At 32.9% G+C, this 18,975-nt stretch overlaps 3 protein-coding genes across 3 annotated transcripts; 1 reads left to right on the forward strand and 2 right to left on the reverse strand.

Moving 5' to 3' along the window:
* Positions 1–216: 216 nt before the first annotated feature.
* On the forward strand, positions 217–11,172 carry LOC114395745. Its single transcript, XM_028357589.1, has 9 exons — positions 217–656; positions 1,059–1,276; positions 2,092–2,639; positions 3,213–3,937; positions 6,630–6,650; positions 8,025–8,117; positions 8,639–8,856; positions 9,043–9,587; positions 10,229–11,172. Exons 1-9 carry the CDS (start codon positions 509–511, stop codon positions 11,103–11,105), a joined length of 3,393 nt encoding a protein of 1,130 aa, XP_028213390.1. The 5' UTR covers positions 217–508; the 3' UTR covers positions 11,106–11,172.
* LOC114395744 (cysteine proteinase inhibitor 1-like) lies at positions 4,219–4,717 on the reverse strand. The gene has a single exon (XM_028357588.1). It carries the CDS (start codon positions 4,673–4,675, stop codon positions 4,331–4,333), a length of 345 nt encoding a protein of 114 aa, XP_028213389.1. The 5' UTR covers positions 4,676–4,717; the 3' UTR covers positions 4,219–4,330.
* Positions 11,173–12,045: 873 nt separating the features above from the next.
* LOC114395576 (protein DA1-related 2-like) lies at positions 12,046–17,209 on the reverse strand. Its single transcript, XM_028357395.1, has 12 exons — positions 16,870–17,209; positions 16,162–16,319; positions 15,184–15,271; positions 14,987–15,101; positions 14,529–14,667; positions 14,236–14,319; positions 13,688–13,807; positions 13,365–13,577; positions 13,224–13,286; positions 13,003–13,118; positions 12,716–12,774; positions 12,046–12,624 (listed from the first exon to the last, which is right to left on the reverse strand). Exons 1-12 carry the CDS (start codon positions 16,916–16,918, stop codon positions 12,299–12,301), a joined length of 1,530 nt encoding a protein of 509 aa, XP_028213196.1. The 5' UTR covers positions 16,919–17,209; the 3' UTR covers positions 12,046–12,298.
* Positions 17,210–18,975: the final 1,766 nt, after the last annotated feature.

The raw sequence follows: 18,975 nt of genomic DNA on the forward strand, positions 1-18,975 counted from the left end.
GAGGAACTAAAATTTTAAAAAAAAAATGTAAACTTATAGAGAATACATATGAACAAAACAAATTACAATGATAAAAATTTTATAAAATAAAAACATAAACTTACATAGACTAAAAATGAAAAAAAAAATATAGAGACCAAAACTATAAAAAAAACCAACTTATAAGAAAAAAAAAGATATTTAAACCAATTGCAAATTAATAGTTACAGTTGGAACAAAAATGCGTTGTTGTTTTTTCGCTTGTATTGCCTATATATTGCTGTGGTGGTGGGGATAAAAAAATTGCACTGAGATTTATTTGGGGTGAAATAATGATATATATTGAGATAATAAATTAACCCAAAAAATTCTCAGTGAGAAATTAGGTATAATTAACCTTTCCGTAATTCTCTTTGTTATTTACATTTTAAATGTTACTAACGAGGCCACACTAACAATGGATTTCATCCACCCATTTCATTTGTCTATGTGACACACCATCAGAAGGTTACACCTTCAATTTGTAAACATGAAGCAGGAAATGGAGAAGAGAAAGGGAGGTAGAATTGAAGAAAGTGATGAAGAGAAATGGGTCCATGATGCATCTGTGGATTACAAGGGAAGAATCCCTCTCCGTGCTTCCACGGGTGTATGGAAAGCTTCGCTTTTTGTCCTTGGTAAGATAATTGTTGATTTAAGTTCTCTCTCTCTCTTCATATATACTATCGTCATTTTATTTCAATTCAAGTTTGCAACAACAGAAAAACTAATCAGATGAAATTAATTGAACACGTTACATCTTCATTCAATCCAATTCCATCCTTGCATTATTTGCGCACTCCTCAATGTAACCAAATCCCTTTCTTTTGTATTCAAATACTAGCTAATTATTGTTTCTTCCAATTTTTTTATAAATGTTCAGAACACAAAATGAATTGGTTCATATTATTATTGGCTAGTGGCACTGGCCACACAAATAATTCAAGGGTCAAGTTTAAAAACCTGTTATTAGCAATAACAAAAATTATGAAACAAATGAGTTTAGCATAACTTGGTGATTCTATTTCAATTTTGAGCAGCAATTGAATTTAGTGAAAGGATAGCCCACTTTGGGATATCCAGTAATCTTATCATGTATCTGACTGAAGTGATGCATGAAGACCTAAAGACAGCAACCAATAATGCAAACTTGTGGAAAGGAGCAACAACCTTGTTGCCTATGATTGGGGGATTTCTTGGTGATGCCTACACCGGTCGATTTCGTATGGTAGTCTTTTCTTCCCTCGTATACTTCAAGGTATATTCATCTTAATTTTGTCAATGTACTACATATGTTTTCACACTTCACGATAAATTATTTGTTTGTTTATATATATATAAACACAAAATGCAAGCTTTTAAAGCACCACTCATACGATCATCACGAACAAGATTAGTATCCATTAAATTAAAAGATATTTATCATCTTTAACTTAAGAAAAAAATATATAAGTAAATAAATTTTAATTAAATTCACCCCTATATTTATTTAATGAAATAAATAAATTATAATTTTAGTTCCTTTTTATTTTTTTATATGTAATTTTGGTTTTCTTTTTTTTATAATTTTAGTGCTCATATTTTAAAAAGTTATATTTTTTGTCTAATATTCAATTTTTTCTATTTTTATTTTTTATTTTAATTAATTAAATAATTTTTTAATAATATCTTAAATGAATTTGTTAAATATATAGGATTTAATAGGATTAAAATAAAAACAATAAAAAATATACAAATTTGTCAATTAAATCAAAGTTACAGATTTTCTGAAAAGAAGAAACTATAACAAAAAAACAGAAAAATCAAAATCACAGATTAAAAACTAAAGGATAACCAAAATTGTAATTTAACAAAAAAATCTTAAAATACTCTTTAGTAGAGATTTTAATTTCAATAATTTTTTTCTATTCTTGATATCAAAATGAAAGAAATCTTAAAAATATTTTTTGCAGATATGATTAATAGAATTAACTTAGTTAACAATTAACATGATTTTTCCCCTAATATTCAAAACTAGAAAGAATATATTGTTGCCATGGAAAAATAAGCCCCATTTCTTGTTGTGTCTAGCAGGGATTAAGCCTCTTGACCATGTCTCAATTCATTCCAAATCTAAAACCATGCAACAATGATATATGTCATCAGCCAAGAAAGGTTCATGAAGTGGTTTTCTTCCTTGCTCTTTACTGTATCGCCTTGGGAACTGGAGGATTCAAACCATGCTTAGAAAGTTTTGGAGGTGATCAATTTGATGGTGACAACCTTGAAGAACGAAAGAAGAAGATGTCTTTCTTCAACTGGTGGACCTTTACATTCAGCATTGCTTTGTTGTTAGCGACAACGGTGGTTGTTTATGTTCAGGACTTCGTTAGCTGGGGAGTTGCTTATCTCATCCTCGCTATGTTCATGGCTCTCACTATCATTGCTTTCTATGTGGGGATACCTTTTTACAGGTACAGAATGAGGCCAAACGCAAATCCTTTCATACCAATTCTACAAGTCCTAATTGCATCCATAAGGAAAAGGAATTTGTCTTGTCCTTCAAATCCTGCTTTATTATGTGAAGTCCCAATGTCAGAGAATTCCCAAGGAAGGCTTCTAAACCATACTAGCAGGCTCAGGTACATTACGTACCTTGTTAGATATACATGCATAGAACAAGTTATAATTCTGAACGATATTGTTAATTTAGTCCTATCATTCATATAGTTTTTTTTTAGATTAAAGAAATTAAGTAATACCTAAGTAAAAACGTTGACAAGAACCTACTAGAGTTGGCTTAATGGTAGGGATTTTGACTATTATCTAGGTTCTAATCATGTTGTTACTTTGTACACCAAAAAAAATAAGAATGTTGACACGACAAAAAATAATGTCAATTAGTTTATTAATAGGGTAGTCATATTGTGTTGACAATAGATTTATATAGTTGAAGTGTTGAACCTACCTATTAAAATTCACTAAAACTAATAGGGTCCGCCTAACAACTATTATTAGGACATTGATTCAGAAATTAAAAAAATATAAATTATAAAAATCATAGGAAAATATAAAAAAATCATAGATAATTTTGTACATTATAATAATAATAAAAAATTTAGTTTCTTATTCAGTGTTTCAAAAATATTGGTTAACATTTTTCAAATTAATAATAGGTTTGCTATATGGTACTAATTAATTTAATTAATGAATAGGTTTCTTGACAAGGCTGCAATAGTTGAAGAAAAGTATATTGAGAAGAAAGCTGGCCCATGGAGATTAGCAACAGTGACAAGAGTGGAGGAGACAAAGCTTATTCTAAACGTTGTTCCGATATGGCTAACTTCATTAATGATTGGTGTATGCATAGCACAAGGTTCGACACTCTTTGTCAAACAAGCAGCTGCTATGAACTTAAAGATAAGCGACAACTTCAAAATTCCACCAGCTTCCATGGCGTCCCTTTCAGCCTTTGGCACCATAATATCTGTCCCAATATATGATAGAATTATTGTTCCAATTCTAAGGAAAGTCAGAGGTAACGAAAGAGGCATCAGCATCCTTGGGAGGATTGGCATTGGCTTAATATTCTTAGTCATACTCATGGTTGTTGCTGCCTTAGTAGAAAATATGAGATTAAGAATGCCTGGTCATGAGACAATGAGTGTGATGTGGTTGATACCCCAATACTTGATCCTTGGCATTGGAAATTCATTTTATCTAATTGCTTTGCAAGAGTATTTCTATGATGAAGTTCCTGACTCAATGAGAAGCGTAGGAATGGCTTTGTATCTTAGTGTGATTGGAATAGGATTCTTCTTAAGCAGCTTTCTAATAATAATTGTGGACCATGTCACAGGGAAGAATGGCAAAGGTTGGATTGCCAAGGATGTAAACTCAAGTCGTCTAGATAAGTTTTATTGGATGTTGGCTGTCATAAGTGCTTTAAATTTGTGTCTCTTCCTATTCTTGGCAAAGAGGTTTACTTATAAGACCGCACGGAGGAAAGCTACGGAAATTGATTGTTCTAACTGTGATGGGGTGGATACAGTGGCATGATGAGAGTGACTGAGTACCTTGATCGCTTGCTATATTTTCCGCTTAATCAAATATGTAATATGTTGTTCTCCTTGTATTTACTAAAATTTGGCTTGCTAAGCATAGGCGGTTTCAAGGCCCGGCTACCCTGGGCAATTGCCCAGGCTCTGGCCCAAATTCATATCAGAAAACACCACTTCTTCGGGGTCCCCAATTTTATTGAGAAAAGCAGGACAAGACACACATGAGAATGTGTAGTTGATAACAGAGAAAGAGAGAGAGAGAAAGTATGGATCTAAGAACGAAGGGGTTTGAAGGAAGTGAGATTCCTGAAATGGAGCCAAGGCTTCTCCAGCACGGTGGCTTGGTAACTGGCCGTGGTGGATCCATTCTTGACCTTGAGGACCAGGCGGTAGTTGGTGCCGGCCACGACCTGAGTCTCGCCCTTTGATACCTTGACCAGCGTCAGCTTTGCCCCAGAACGCTTGTCGTACTCGCTCACCGCGTAGTTCGCGATCTCCGTCACGTGGCTGTCGTTCACGTCCTTGATGGGGCTCCAGCCGCCCAGCGCAGATTCCGACCGCCGGGCAGCGTAGGAGACCAAGACGAGGGAGAGGAGAAGGAGACAGTGGTGTCTCATTTTGAATCAAACGCTGGATCCTAAATTTGTGTCGCAAGGGATGGGGCTAGTTGTTGCTGCTATTTATAGCATTGGAAAAACGCGGTTAACGGGCTTGTCCTGAGTATTCTCGTTTGGGCTAGCGCATGTTTGCCCTTCTGCTTCCTAGATATTGTGGCTGAAACACGCGTTCCTGTTCCCGCTTTTTTAAAACGTTAAATAGTGTGTTAAGGAATCAAAGCTGGTAATAATTTATAATATAAAAAACATAGCTGCACGTCAATCTCTAATTAAATCCTACAAATATTAAGGTGAGTGGGTGAATTTGTTACAAATTTAATAACAATTAACTTTAAAACATAAGTTTATAATCAATTCAAAATCCAATATACTAAAATTTATTTAGTAAATTTTTAGTCACATCTTCAATTACCTATATAAGCTATTATTTCATAAATATACAGCACAATGAGAAAATCATAAATTCAATTATTAAAAAAATATTTATACCTGCATAGTTTTACCAAATACACCTATTTTCTACTTCTAAGTTTACTCTTTATAACTCGTACATGTATAGGATAACTACCAAACCCACCTAAAAATTATTAAGTAAAAAACACGACACGAAACACACGAAATAATAAAGGGCCGGGATCACTACAATTCTTTTTTTTAAGAGGGCCATAATCTTCTTTTAAATAAATATTAATTAAGAATTAAGATAATGCATAAATAGATTTAGGACAGAAATCAGCGCATTCGTGCTAAAATACAAAAATTAATTGGAGAAAAAATCAATTTCCTAGCAACCAAGAGTTTTCCTTCGTCAATGATGTCCCTTATTGTGAGCATCATTGTTTGTTCCAAAAACAATAGTTCCTGCAACAGCAAAACTTAAAACGATAGAATTCCTTTCAACCAAATGATTTTCTCAAAGCATTTGTTTACTAGAACAGAGATTGTAGGCAATTCACCCAGTGATGGCATGAGAAGAGACAGCACAACAATCCCAACAACTTTGAGTGGTACGCCAACTTTGAACATGTCTTTAATTTCTGTGTCCAGTGGCAAAGCCAACTACATTTGATGGTGTTGAAGTTGGAAGCCAGAAAGCAAACTCGGTTGCTATTCCTCCAGGGATTATAAGAATAAGAGGGTGCACATGCATAGTTCCTGCTATGTGATAAAGAAGTGGGACAAGAAGGGTGGCAGTAGCAGCATTAGAGGTGATGAACTCAGTAACAATGCTACATATTAGACTAACAACAGTAACGATGAATTTGCTATCTTTAAATTTTTGCCCAGGTTTTATAATTTTTCTGGCTCCGCCACTGTTGCTAAGTTTACACTGTGGGAGATTACTCTTAAACTAAGCAATAACATAGATAAATATATATATTTTTCTGCAGTGTATGTGGTTGGCATATACAACAGAAACAAGTTTACCCTGTGTATCTCGATTAGAAACACAATAAAAACAGATTTTCACTGTGTAGGGAAATTATAGTGTGTGATTAACTACTTTTAAGTTGAAGTTGTTTTTAAAGAAGATTGATTAAAATAATTAATGGTTAACACTTAATTTAATAAATAACTTCATAAATATAGATGAGGTGAAAATATTGAAGAAATTTCACTAAAATCATCATATACACAACACAAGGTTCAATACCTATTTAGTTGAAAATGTACAAGAAAATACAAGAAACATAAAATCATTGGCAAGTCTTTTTCCTCCTATATTACATTTAGTTGAAGTGTTTATTTGTGTTAGCCTCAATACCTATTTTATATCCCCATAAGCCTCGACGTAAGGGATTCTTTTTCGCAAATCAAATATGATATGAAGATTGTGAGCGATCCATTCAAATATTGGCTGCAAAAAATAATATAAATAAGTGCAATGCAATTATAGAATATATAGGGCGCACACACACACACATATATATATATATATATATACTCTGACTAGGGGTGCGATGTATGGATGGAAGTAGGCGCGAAATCACTCCAAATAATCAGCGATTCACACCTATAGGGCACCCTTGGGCACAACTGGTCCTCGAATCAGAATAGCGATGATGTGATCACGCTAATGATATATTATTAATCAACTGCTTCAATAGAGTGCACACACCCTATCTTTCATAAAATTACTACACTTTTTAATTTTTGTAATAAAAAACCTAGAAAAACTCATTATGAAACAGATGATGTACTTTTAACACTCTGTCGGCCTCTCTCTCTCTATTATATATTGATTTAAATTTATTGAGAATTATATTTTTGTTGGGTCTCATTTATTATATTTTATTAATTGGATCTCATTATTTAATAAATCTCAATAATAATTTTATAATTTTTAATAATTTTTAAAAAAATAGTTATTTATAAACCGTATTTTACTGGCACTCTTTTTGCTTGATACATGTGAGATATCTGATTTTGACTCGAGGATTATGTGTTGTAAGATTAGGTCCTATATGGTCAAGAATATATGTGCTTTGAATTTAAGAACGTTATATGATTTCAATTTGGACTCCAAACATGGAAGACTTCTTGTAAATCAAACCACGATATTTTAATTCAACAAAGTGCAAAAGCCGGTATGTAATTGAAGTTGTGAAGACTTACACTACTCCAAGAGTTCAAGGTCAAATGCTTAGCCATCCTGGCCCCTTACAATTTACAAAGCCACGCACATGTTTGATTCAATGTGTTAGTGTTCGTGTGGCCGTTGATTGAAATCAAAAGTTACTCCAACATATATAATTCAGTGAGTGTGTGGACTAGAGTTCATAAAATAAATTTTATATCATTTTAATTCAATTTTTAAAAGGATTTCAAATTAGAATATCTCATGTTTTAAATTTTTTATTGAAAAAGATACAATTGAAAGAAATTAATTTCGTCATAGATTGAATGCAGAAGCCACCTTAAGGTTTCTTTGTTTTTTGAATATATTTTGAAACTAAAATCCCGCTGGAGACCATTCCTCAGCTTGAAAACAAATAATGATTTCTTGTTAAATTTATTCTTTTTCTCTACTGTAAATTATTCCAACCTCACATCTTTTTATGAATTTTTTTTATATACAAAATCCTCATTATTTTAAATTACATAAAATTCATCATATAATAAATATATTACACTTAATTATCGCTAATATTTACTGAGTATTTTCACCCAGAAAATAATACGAATTTACGGAGTATTTCATGAACTATAGCCGCGTTCATGAGATCCACGCATTCATAAAATATACCACATGTGGTGAAGACCATTTTAACCTACGTCTAGTATTTGTAAAGATGGAACAGGAAATGGAGAAGAGAAAGCGTGGAAAAAAGTGAAGAAAAAGGAGAAGAGAAATGGGTGCATGATGCATCTGTGGATTATAAGGGCAGAGTTCCTCTCCGTGCTTCCACAGGTGTATGGAAAGCGTCGCTTTTTGTCCTTGGTAAGAAACTTATTTACTTGACTATATATATCATCATTTTATTTAAACTCAAGTTTGCAACAATAGTATAAAAAATGTCATTTTATTTCATCAATTGGTTCGTAGCTCATTTTTTACCTTCATTCTCAATAAAAACTATTAAAATACGTGTGTTAAAGCATGTCAAATAAAAGTCTTGGAAGATTTGTATTATTGTTGGCTACTGGTCAGCAACAAAAACAAGGGTCAAATTCAGCAACATGGTTTTAGTAATAGGGTGTTAACATAAATTATGGCAGTAGAAAGTAGAAACTGCCAAATTATCTTTTCTTTTAATTTGTACAAACTTCCAAATGATCTTTTTTTAAAAAAATTTGTACAAACTGCCAAGTGATTTTAATTCGAAGTAAGGTGCATAAGATAAAATCGCATTTCCTTCTGAGGCAAATTGTCGTCTTATTTATTAGTGGTTAGCAACACAATTATAAAAATGTGTAATACATATGAGCATAACTTGGTGATTCTATTTCAATTTTGAGCAGCAATTGAATTTAGTGAAAGGATATGCCACTTTGGGATAGCCACTAATCTTATCATGTACCTGACTAAAGTAATGCATGAAGATCTCAAAACAGCGACCAAGAATGTAAACTACTGGGTAGGAGCAACAACTTTGATGCCTCTAATTGGAGGATTTGTTGCTGATGCCTACACTGGTCGATTTCGTATGGTCCTCTTTTCTTCCCTCTTATACCTCAAGGTATATATTCATATTTTCTTTAATTATTAATGTACAATATATATATTGAGTGCTTTTACACTTCATATATACCTTGTCTTCGATCTATTTGACATATCTCAGCCAGGATAACAAATTAAGTAATGTTTATATAAACTATAGCCATGAAAAATAGGCCCTCATTAATTTGTTGTTGTGTCAAGCCAGGGATTAAGCCTCTTGACCATGTCTCAATTCATTCCAAGTCTAAAACCATGCAACAATGAGATATGCCATTGGCCAAGGAAGGTTCATGAAGTGGTTTTCTTCCTTGCCCTTTACTGTGTCGCCTTGGGAACTGGAGGATTCAAACCGTGCTTACAAAGCTTTGGAGCAGATCAATTTGATGATGACCACCTTGAAGAAAGGAAGAAGAAGATGTCATTCTTCAACTGGTGGAATTTTACACTTTGCATGGCAATGCTGCTTGGGGCAACAGTGATTGTTTATGTTCAAGACTTTGTCAGCTGGGGAGTATCTTATCTCATCCTCAGCATGTTCATGGCTCTCACTATCATTGCTTTCTATGAGGGGAAGCGTTTTTACAGGTACAGGAGCACAGAAGGTAACCCTTTCATGCTAATTCTACAAGTACTAATTGCAGCAATAAGGAAAAGCAACTTGTCCTGTCCTTCAAATCCCGATTCATTGTATGAATTCCCAAAGTCAGAGAAGTCACAAGGAAGGCTTCTAAGCCATACTTGCAGGCTCAGGTATCAAACGTTCACCTTTGTTAGATATATAGTGTATGACCTCTTTTTATTGTGTATATGAAGGTTAAATATTTTTAACACACTTTTTTTTAATATATTCTTTAGTATTGTTAGTTAAAATTTATTTAAAAAATTAAAATATAGATGGAATTCATTAAATAAGAATTATTTATAAAATTTTATGTTTTTTTAATAAATTTAAGTTAATAATAAAAAGTTAATTTATTTAAAAAAGAGTGTTGGATAGTATTTTGTTACCACATGTATTCTAATTGAATTAATTTTCTTTCGAGACAAATGAAAAATATACTAACAATTAATCATTTTTGTATAAATGTTAACATAACATAATAATATCGACTAAAATATTGTTAATATGGTGGCATAGTGTTTGTAATTCAAAATTTATAAATAGACGATAGAGTTTGACTACTAACCATGAGATCAACTAACTCTATTCAGAAGGTGAGCTTTAGGTCTTTCAGTGCACAATGTTGATAATAATCTTATTAAGTTTGGATAAGATTATTTTTAGTAAAAGATACTCCTGATTTTAAAAAATAATAGAATTGAACACATTTATTACTAATGCTCATTAAAATTAATAGTTTAATACTAATCAATTCAATCAAAATGAATAGGTTTCTTGACAAGGCGGAAATAGTTGAAGGGAAGTATACTGAGCATAGAGACCAGAATCCATGGAGATTAGCAACAGTGACAAGAGTGGAGGAGACAAAGCTTATTCTGAATGTTATTCCCATATGGCTAACTTCATTAATAATTGGTGTATGTATAGCGCAAGGCTCGACACTCTTTGTCAATCAAGCAGCTGCTATGAACTTAAAGATAAGCAACAGCTTCAAAATCCCACCAGCTTCCATGACATCTGTTTCAGCTATTAGCCCAATAATAGCTATCCCAATATATGATAAGATTATAGTTCCAATTATGAGGAAAGTCAAAGGTAACGAAAGGGGCATCAGCGTCCTTTGGAGGGTTGGCATTGGCTTAGCATTCTTAGTCATAGCCATGGTGGTTGCTGCCTTAGTAGAAACAAAGAGATTAAGAATGGTTGAACATGATGAAGTGATAACAGTAGGGGGGACTAGGCATGAGACAATGAGTGTGTTGTGGTTGATACCCCAATACTTGATCCTTGGAATTGGAGCAGATTCATTGTCTCTAATTGGTTTGCAAGAGTATTTCTATGACCAAGTTCCTGACTCAGTGAGAAGCTTAGGAGTGGGTTTGTATCTTAGTGTGGTTGGAGTAGGATTCTTCTTAAGCAGTTTTCTGATCATCACTGTGGATCATGTCACGGGGAAGAATGGAAAAAGTTGGATTGCGAAGGATATAAATTCAAGTCGTCTAGATAAATTTTATTGGATGTTGGCTGTCATAAATGCTTTCAATTTGTGTTTCTTTCTATTCTTGGCAAAGGGGTACACTTATAAAACCGTGCAAAGGAAAACTAGGGAAAATTGTAGTGATGGGGTGGAGACAATGGAATCATGAGAGGGAAAAAGGTGTACCTCACTTGCTATATTTTCTACTGATTCATAGTTGTTCCCCTTATATTTACTGAAATTTTGATTGAAATATATGTATACATTGTGGCAGATTACCCTATCAAAATGGCTAACTAAGCAATAACATAGATGGGTGTGGACGATTTTTATTTTTCATATTAGTTAAAAAATACATTCCGTCAAATTTCTTTTTCATTATTTGAAAGGACAAAATGCACTTATATTGTTTAAGGAACGAAATTTTACTCGATACTCTTCCCATTAACACAAATTTTCTTTAATTTTTTATTTTTTAAATGAATTGATTTAAAAAGGCTAGTGTTATATTAAAAAGTAAAAGATATCAAGTATGAGGTGTGAAAGTATAAGGGAACTTTTTTTTTTTAATAAGGAGATATTTGATATATCTTATTTTACACTCAATTAATCTTTCTTTCACCAAATCAATACATTTTGAAATTTTATGTTTAAATTGAAAATTGAACCTCAAATGGTTGCTATTGATTTTAAAAGCGTTTTTTATTTATTTAATGAAAATCCATTTTCAGTGTTGCACAAGCCCATGCAAAAAGTGGCCCAACTAACGAAGAGAGAAAAGAACCTCTAGGCCATTGCTTTATTCACTCCATACTTTGTTTGGTTTACTCCCAAAATTACAAATATACCTATTTATCCTTCCTCTCCAAAGCAAAAACCCTAGTCGTCTCTCCTCCAAACCTCCATAACTACTGCGACCCACCTCCACCCAATACCATCGCCACACCCAAACACCACCATCACAACCATCCAACGCCATCTCCACACAACACCAAAGTGTGAATAAATATGTTCGAAAGTAATAGATATAGTAGAAAATATTCGTTGGAATTTTTTATTATCTCATCTAAAAAGCATATAAAATGAAATAAAAAAATAATTTGATGATGTTAAAATTGAACATACTGATTTTATTGGCTTATTGCTAGCAAAAAACATCATAAATAATTTTCTCTCATAAATTAAAACAAGGAATGCATAATATTATTCAACTTGGACATGGACATCCTTACATATATAGGGACATCACATTCCCCCGGGGAATGAAATAACAGGAGGGAAACTGTCCAACCTTGTCTCTTATATTTGAAGCAATCCAACATCAAACACTAGATTGCAAACTCCTATGAGAACGTGTCCTTATTACAGTGGGAAATGACCAGTCAAACGAATATGCTCCAGAGTGCAACGCAAACCATATTTATTCACAGCCTCATTGGCTGCTCTAAAGCCACCACCATAAGCTGGGGAAGAATCATTGGCAATCTGGTTCATGAAAAACTCACCCAATTTATTTTCAACATGAGATTTCACACCTTTCTTTGATGAACTAGAGTAGGAGGAGGAAGAAGCTGCTGCTGATGTTGATGACATGGTTCTAGCACATGACATGACCTCTGCATCAAGCCACATGTAAGAAAGAACCTGACAAATACCTTCCTCTACTTCAGGACTAAGGTTTTGGTAACCTGCTTAATTGGTTCAAGGCAAAGTGAGAGAAAAAAAAAATCATGTGATACTTAGAAGTTGAATACCAAGATAAGATCAACATTATATAACCTTTGAGGCGTAACCAAGCATGCATCAACTCATGTGCAAGTATAGCACCTGTGAGTAACCTGCATCCAGTAAAAAAATATCATAAAATTTATTATAAAGTTTGGATCAACATTATCACAAGCATAAAGTAGCGTTGCCTATCATTGGTTTTGGCCATTGATGGCCTACTATACTATATTTATATGAATTCAATAGTTGAGCACGAGTTATTGTAAACCCATCTGACACCTGTCTTCAATTCCTATGAATAAAAAAAATGAATTCAATAGTATTTTAATGTTACTTACCTTGGAAGACCATACAGAACAAGAATAGCTGTAACTTCACACTTTCTAGGCAGCCGTTGAGCTTGAGATCTCATGCCTATTAATCGATGGCCTCCAATTTTTGGCCATCTATATACCTGAAACAACAGAAGATCATAAATCAGAGGAAATACCTGACAGATAATTTATAACTTGGTTCATGAAGGCTTTATAAAACAAGAAAATAATAATAATTAACATACACTTGTGACAGTTTGCTCTTCTGAAAGGCATAATCCCCTTGTTTCTGGTAAGTGATGGAAGCCCTGGTAAAAGCCAATAAAGAGTAAGAGGAATGAATTAATTCTATGACTGAAAAATGAAAGAGTGGATGGTTTCATTACATTCTTCTCCCCAACAATGGCTTCATTAAGTGCTTCTCTCCCAACGAGAAGCATTGGGACTTGTTGATCAATTTTCATATTCATTCCTTCATAATAGTCTCTGATAGCATGATAAAGGGGTTGACATTCACCAGTGTCCGTTATAGCAGATTCCATGCACTCAAAGCACAAAATCCTTCCATCTTCCAATCTATAGTATCTTTCATCCCGTGACTTCAAGGAGAAGATAATTTAAAAGAAAATGAAAGATCAGAAAAAGGAAGAAGCATATAGCAAAATATTATTTCCCTGTTGTGAAAAAAGTAATGTGATCATGTTAGTACCTCTAATCTTTCACAACTACAGCAGCGAGCTGTATTATCATATTCATGAGATGGACAATACTTTTGATTCCAATAGGGGTGGCATCTATACTCAATCAAACCAGCAGCATTTATTGGTATCTGAAAGTGAAAGACAATACCACAAGTGTTAATGTTGCTTATTTGTTTTTCATCAACTGTAAAGATTACAAACCAATAGTAGTAGACACATAGGAGAAGTCTTCTGATAAATAAACAAAATTATCAATGGAAATCTCTTATGTAATGTCATCTGATTAACTAATGTAAAAAAATATAAAACATAATTTTCCCAATCTTCTAACTATTCATAAATGAATAGAGAATAGTGATATTATGATGACTGCAATTTATAATTATTTCAAATGTCATACCGTCATTATAAACTAACTAGTGTAACTGTCACTTATAAGTTTATAACTATAAGGTATATGAAATTCACTGAAATTTAATGACCTTATTGAAGAAAACTAAAAGTAACAAAAGCAGAACAAATGTGAATAAGCAAAACAGAAGCAGACTAATCTTACATATTGATGGCAAACTTCACATTTAGGGTGTGTCAATTCCTTAAAACAGGTTTTGTGATATGGATGCTTCCCTGACAAAGAAAACTTGGAGCAACAGGAAAAAAGGAAGTAAGAGACAGATAAAAGAGTAGTGTTAAAAATTAAAATCAATACTTTTGCAAGCTTAGATTTGAAAGAGTAAATAACATGAATTTGTTGTGGGAAAATACCGGAGACAAGTATAATATATGTATGAGCACATATGTAAAATAGAGTATATCAGATTCCTCTTAATCTCAAGAGGATCAAAATACCTCACGCTCAGTAATGGGGTAACGACAAGAGTGACACCGAAAGCAGTCTGGATGAAAATAATTATGACCAACTCCTAAACAATTGCCATAGAGTATCTCTTGGTTGCACCCTCCACATGTTCTATTATGCGATTGCATACTGCACATTACCAGTTGTCAATAAGAAATGATTGAGCACGGTCATCATAATGCATTAGCATCACAAGAATGAAATCAAAATTAATTACATGTATGGAGAAGTCAACAGAGAAATCAAAACTTATTTTAAAATTTTGTTCAAATTTATGCTAACAACACAATGACATACATATATACACATTGCCAGAGAAATCCTTTGTGATTTTAAATAGCAGAAGCCAATTAAAAATTTCAACAATCATGCTATTGATCAATTTGGGAATACTTGATGTTTGGCCTACATATATAAAATACAATGTTTAGGAGAGCAAAAAATTTACCCATATCCCCGGGTATAAAAAGGTACAGGGGCATATGGTGGATGGGCAGATGAGAACATGCGATCTTGAAGAGCCTTTGCATAATCTTCATCAGTTCCTGTTCGCCATCTATATCCTTGATGATCAAATAAAACCAAAAGTTTAATTAGATCACAATAGCTAGAGATAAATTACATTTTTGAAAATTTAGCACCTACCAGTTGGTCTCTTAAAATTTTCGCCTAAAGAAAGTGCAATTGCATGATCTAGATCCTCTTCCTCCTTCCGAGATCTAGCACAATCATCCTGATGACATCAAGAATGTTACTCAATACTTCTTCAACAGCCACAGTTATGAACATATGTTGATTAAAAGAAACAAAAAGATTATTGCATATCCAGTTACGAACATATGCTGCATTACTCATCACTACATGATGCAGTACAACTCATGTTGTGGTGCACAATTAAGATACAAGTCAGCATTGCTTAACCAAATCTTTTGAAGGAAAAAGTGTGGGAAAAATTCACTATGTGCTTTAAGCTGTAACCCCGAGTAACGAGAGGATATCTAATCAACCAAACAAGCCAATAGAAGTCAACTTTCCAGTACTTATGATTGAGTTAGTAAACCCCTATTTTAGTCCTTAAAATTGTAAAGTTGGATATTGTAGGTCCTCCTGACTTTACAAAATTCTCAGTTTGATTCCTGACTTTTCAAAAAGTCATACATTTTAATTGGTTTCCACTTCATTTTCCACATTATTGTTTTACTTCAATAAGGAATGAATGTGGTTTTACAAATCAGGACTAAAATGAGAATTTTGTAAAGTTAGAGATGAATGCTTACAATTTCAAGGACTAAAATGAGATTTTACTCAATTGAGTTATAAATTTTTTTTGGGTGAACCCATTGAAAGCCAAGGACTAACAATAAGATCAATTTAAGAAGCTGGACTATAAGATACCCAATTGAGTTATGAATGATGACAATTAAATCATCTTGATTCGGCCTAGAAGTAGCATATTCCGGTGAACTAACTAACTATTCTCCTTTTATTTTGAGCAAAACAATAACCATACTTATGACTTATGAGTGACAAGAACAACAAGTAACAACAATTGATATAAATATCCTTGAATAGCAGTGTTATGAATGGAACGGAACAGAACAGAAAGTGAATGCTTCTGTTTACCAAGGATTTAGCTGGAGCTGGCCAAACCATGTTTTCCTCTACAGGCTGCTGCAGATGGCGACCACCACCCCTTCCTCTACTGGACCCAATGTTGAAAATCTTACCAAACCATTTCATAAAACCAGACTTTCTCTCTGTATATGAAGAAACAAAGTCCCCTGCTTCCCACCAAATTGCAAAAACAAAAAAAAAAGTTCAATTAGAATTTAGAACCGCAACTGTTAAGTCATATTATAAATCGAATTTGGCTTATCAAGTCGGTTGTGACTTTATTTGGATAAATTTCTCCATAAGAAAAGAAAATAAGAAAGTGAAATGAATCACGCAAGCTTATACATAAACTAATTTATAGAACCTCTTTGATTTAACTTCTCCATAAGCTAATTTATAAAAATTCTACCTAGACTGAATTTTAGCTTTATCTAAACATGGCCTATATCTTATTACACACTTTACATAATCTTCTAGGATCGTATGCAAAGTAAAATGAGAAATTTTGAGAACAACCATCCATACCCATTTAGTAAAATTAACAACCACCCAAAAAAAAAGGACTTAGAAGTTCAAAAAAAGTTTCACGTGGTTAATCTGAACTTTGCAAAATCTATTTTGTCTTCCACGTGATGATGGCAAGTGTTAGGCACATGAAGCTCTAGTTTGTGTGTTTTTCTTTTAACAGAAGGAAGAAGGAGAAGAAAGAGAAAATACCGTATATACAAGGGTGAGAAAGATGATTGATATCTGAGGGAGGAGCCATAGGTTATGTATAGATTTTCTGGTTACGTGAGAGGTGGAAGAGGCAAAAGGAAGCACGAAAAATGAAAATGATAGAGAGAGAAGGGGTTGGAGAGAGAGAGAGGAGCAATGAAAAACAAGGTTCATTAGAGATCGTTAATAATGGTTGAAAAGGAGGGATAGGAATCTATGAGGAAGTGGCAGAGAGAGAGATTCTTGGCTTCGAAAGCAATGAAGAGAAAGTAGACAATTGCAGAAAGATATGTTCTTGAAGAATGGGAGAATATTAAGTAACGGTGGATTGTTGAGAATCAAACTGGAATATATCTATGAGAGAGAAAGAAAGAGAGAGAATAACACAAAAGAAAAAAGGGGGTTGTGTTTGCACGCATGGAGATTGGAGTTGAAGACATAGTGCATGAAAGTTTTCTCTTTATGACTTTCTTGTTGGGAGCATTTTGGCGGGTAAGATGACAGAGACAGAGTGAGTTCAAACAGTTTCATTCTTCTCCCCAAATGGTCAACTATTTGTAGGGTCATTTTATGAGCTAGCTCCTAGCTGTAGATGGGAGAATAATGTCATCATATTCGACTAATGGCCTATTACCAATCAACTTTCACATACAAGATACTTCGAGGAAGTGTATGTAATTGTAGTGAAATTAGTGTTGATGGGATTCAATGATAATTATAAGATTTTTTTTCCGAGTCTTTATGTTATAAATAGAAGTAATACTAAAAAAATACTTTAGATATTATAATTAAATTTTATCCTTGTTGTTATCACAAAATTTTATATGGATTCAACTAAATAATAATGTTACGTCTAAGATAAATGAAATTTAAAGTTCATATTTTACATAAATTGGACTATCTCTTTAAAAAGTCGACACATGATATAAGTTCTTGTTTTCACAAGGTTTAGCACTTGAAGGACTAAGGATTATCATAAGAGGTAAATTGTATAAAACGATCTTAGAAAGTTAACATGATACAAGTGCTATCGCTTGTAAGGTTTAGCATTTGAAGGATTATGATTATCCTAATATATTGACCTTTGGAAGGTTGACCAACGATACAAGTACTTGTTCATGCAAGACTTAGAACTTGAGGAACTGTGGATGATCATATGATACAAGTGCTTGCACTATGAGGCATAATTGCTTAACACTTGATAAGTTGTAAAAAATCCCAAGAGGTTTAACCATGGAAGGCCTACCTCCGACACAAACATGGTTGGCTAACAAAATACAAATCTTAATATGACAAACCAATCTTGAGGATCAACTCCCTTTGACTTACCAATAAATAAATTCCCAATAAATTATCTTAGATTAACAAAAAGACATAAACTTTAAAAAGGGCTCTTGATTTGAACAATTTTGGTCACTTATGATTCGTATAGGAATCTTCAAAAGCATTTATAGTGGTTTAAAATTGTTAGAAAATATCTTTTACTTATTAAAAAACTATTATGTACAAAATATTTTTTAATAATTTTGAACCACCACAAAATTAATTGTCACAAACATTATAAGATAATATAAAATAAAGTCATGTCATTTAAGGTGATATTTGACTACAAAGATCAAAAGTGATAATAAAAAAAATGTTTATGAAATTTCACCGATCTTTTTTTATGAACTTAGGAATCCTTTAGTCAAAAATCAAAGATTAATTCTTCGAGTTACTGATATCTATTTAAGAGGTTGACTTTTCTCAACATATATTTTTTCGGTAATGTATATGGGACAGGAAATAATCTCCTAATCATGTGTTTAAGAAATAAGATCACTTATCAATGTCACACTATGTTTATTGGAAACTTTTACCAATTAAATATTAATTGAGGGATTAAAAAATAATTTAAAAATTTTCAACGAGTAAATATATTTAATCGTAAAAATTAAAGTTGTAATTTGATATCCCCTATATCATAGCCAACAAAACTCAATACCATTGATATATAAATAAGTCAATATGAATTAAGAATTACTAATTTGTGCTTCTTCACAACTCAATAAAAAAGTTTATCATCGAGATGAAACAAAAGTATTAGAAAGGGGAAAAGAAAGTACT

Source organism: Glycine soja, chromosome 18 (genome assembly GCF_004193775.1).
Source record: "Glycine soja cultivar W05 chromosome 18, ASM419377v2, whole genome shotgun sequence".
NCBI classification, from domain to species: Eukaryota; Viridiplantae; Streptophyta; class Magnoliopsida; order Fabales; family Fabaceae; genus Glycine; species Glycine soja.

Excerpts from the sequence above, each read along its gene's own strand:
- LOC114395745 (XM_028357589.1), top strand. The coding sequence starts at position 509 with ATGAAGCAGGAAATGGAGAAGAGAAAGGGAGGTAGAATTGAAGAAAGT. Across the intron at positions 1,277-2,091 it reads CTTCCCTCGTATACTTCAAG|GGATTAAGCCTCTTGACCAT; the intron begins GTATATTCATCT and ends TGTGTCTAGCAG. Across the intron at positions 9,588-10,228 it reads AGCCATACTTGCAGGCTCAG|GTTTCTTGACAAGGCGGAAA; the intron begins GTATCAAACGTT and ends CAAAATGAATAG.
- LOC114395744 (XM_028357588.1), bottom strand. The coding sequence starts at position 4,675 with ATGAGACACCACTGTCTCCTTCTCCTCTCCCTCGTCTTGGTCTCCTAC.
- LOC114395576 (XM_028357395.1), bottom strand. The coding sequence starts at position 16,918 with ATGGCTCCTCCCTCAGATATCAATCATCTTTCTCACCCTTGTATATAC. Across the intron at positions 15,272-16,161 it reads CAGCTCCAGCTAAATCCTTG|GATGATTGTGCTAGATCTCG; the intron begins GTAAACAGAAGC and ends TGATGTCATCAG. Across the intron at positions 13,808-14,235 it reads GTGAAGTTTGCCATCAATAT|ATACCAATAAATGCTGCTGG; the intron begins GTAAGATTAGTC and ends TTTCACTTTCAG.